Source organism: Olea europaea, chromosome 8, assembly GCF_002742605.1.
Source record: "Olea europaea var. sylvestris chromosome 8, O_europaea_v1, whole genome shotgun sequence".
NCBI lineage: Eukaryota > Viridiplantae > Streptophyta > Magnoliopsida > Lamiales > Oleaceae > Olea > Olea europaea.
In genome coordinates this window covers 20,231,483-20,233,095 of record NC_036244.1, presented here as the reverse complement: position 1 = coordinate 20,233,095, position 1,613 = coordinate 20,231,483, and the positions used below count along the sequence as shown (strand labels likewise).

The 1,613-nt window shown below is 37.6% G+C and overlaps 1 protein-coding gene across 1 annotated transcript in view; it reads left to right on the top strand.

The window, feature by feature from the left end:
* The first annotated feature begins 11 nt into the window (after nt 1-11).
* The window catches only part of LOC111398421, a 2,966-nt gene continuing 1,364 nt past the window's right edge, over nt 12-1,613 (top strand). Inside the window, exons 1-3 of the mRNA XM_023025322.1 lie at nt 12-135; nt 546-616; nt 825-1,001. Of these exons, the coding sequence (XP_022881090.1) occupies nt 12-135; nt 546-616; nt 825-1,001 (372 nt within the window). The remainder of the gene's footprint in view (nt 136-545; nt 617-824; nt 1,002-1,613) is intronic.

The window sequence follows — 1,613 nt, the reverse complement described above, 5'->3', positions numbered from 1 at the left end:
GCTGGATGACCATGGAGGCGGTACCACCTCGAGATTTCACCTTAACAGATGTTCCCACCATTGGGATTAACTTGGCACATGCCATCTTTAAATCTTCTATAAACGTGCGAGTGACTAAGCCTATGTTTGGCTCATGTTTATAAACACTCAAAATCACTTTTTATCCACACATTTCGAGAAATCAACAAGTACAACCCACTTATCTATCACCCATTTCTATGTAGTTAAAATTTAAACCGTTTATAAACACTTCCCAAACATGCTTTAAGTATAGGCGTGATTAACCACTTGTTGGGAGATGGACTTTAGGTGGACTACCAATTCCTTTAATCAATCCCCCGGACCATCCCATGTTTAGCTGGGGTGCGACTTTTGTTTGTACATTTCTAACATAATTTGCGGTTGCTTGAGCCACCATATTTTGCTTGGAGCAGCATCTGGTTACTAACTTCTCTTGGCTGTTTCACCTAATAGATATTGTAAACATTTTATCAAATTATTTGTACACGGTCTATTCTTCTTATTTTCCATTTTTTACTTTTTAGATCTCATTAAGATCCCAGTAGAGGCTGGATCTACCATTTTGAACAGAGCCTGTCGAGAACTTTCTAATTGGGTAGTTAAATAATGTATCTAGGTTTATGAAGAATGTATTTGTGTAGAAAATCTGTCGAGTTCCTGATCATTTATAATCAATCACTTGATTTTTCTTTACCATTTGATACATTATTGAAGATGTTCTCCTTTACATCCTTAGTTATGTTAGGTTCGAGAATATGTGTTCAACTGTCTAAGTGCTTATGGTGAGTTGTTTTACTCTGCAGGATGAAAGAGAAGTATTGCCTTCTAGTTCAGAGGCAACAAGTGCTGTTACTGAAGCTGCAGCAGCCACACACGGGATTGAAGTTGCTATGGGATTCAAGCCAGTTGAACACCCAACTAAGCCTCTAGACAATGATCAACCAATCCAGTGCCCGTTACCCGAACCCTCAATTCTTAATGTGCGCTTGACTTCTTTTAATCCTCTAGAATTTGAATGGTAAATCAAGAATTTCAACTCGAACAAGCATTTTGTGTATTTCGGTTGCTGACTTATGTAAGACCACCTGCCTTAAGTTCTACTTTCCATGTCGAGCATTTCCCTTGAGCATTTAGGAAATTCTTTTGGTGTGTACTGTATACACAGTTTAACTATACAGTTTTAGACTTACGCTGCGTTTGTATAAACCTTCTTCGGCGGGTTTGTTTTTGTACATATGGATGGTGGGGACATATTTTGCCTAGACTAAAGAGGCTCAAGTTCATCAAAGTGACACGATCTTGGTAGAAGAAGTTAGAAAAGAGATGGCAGAATAATAATAATGTGTTCTTCTGTAGTTGCTATATCTTCAAGTAGATCTAGCAATGAATTGAAGGGAGTGCATAAAAGTGATTTATATAGCTGATCCCAAATTTTCTGGGAATAAGGCTTTGTTGTTGGACGTGTTAGGCTTCTATATTTTAATTTCTTTTGCTTACCAGCCTGTTCAACGCTTCCATTCCAGTGGCAAATTTTTGCCTATTATCAATTTTTGCATTAGGAAACGAAGAATATTGGTTTCATGAGGTTTGTA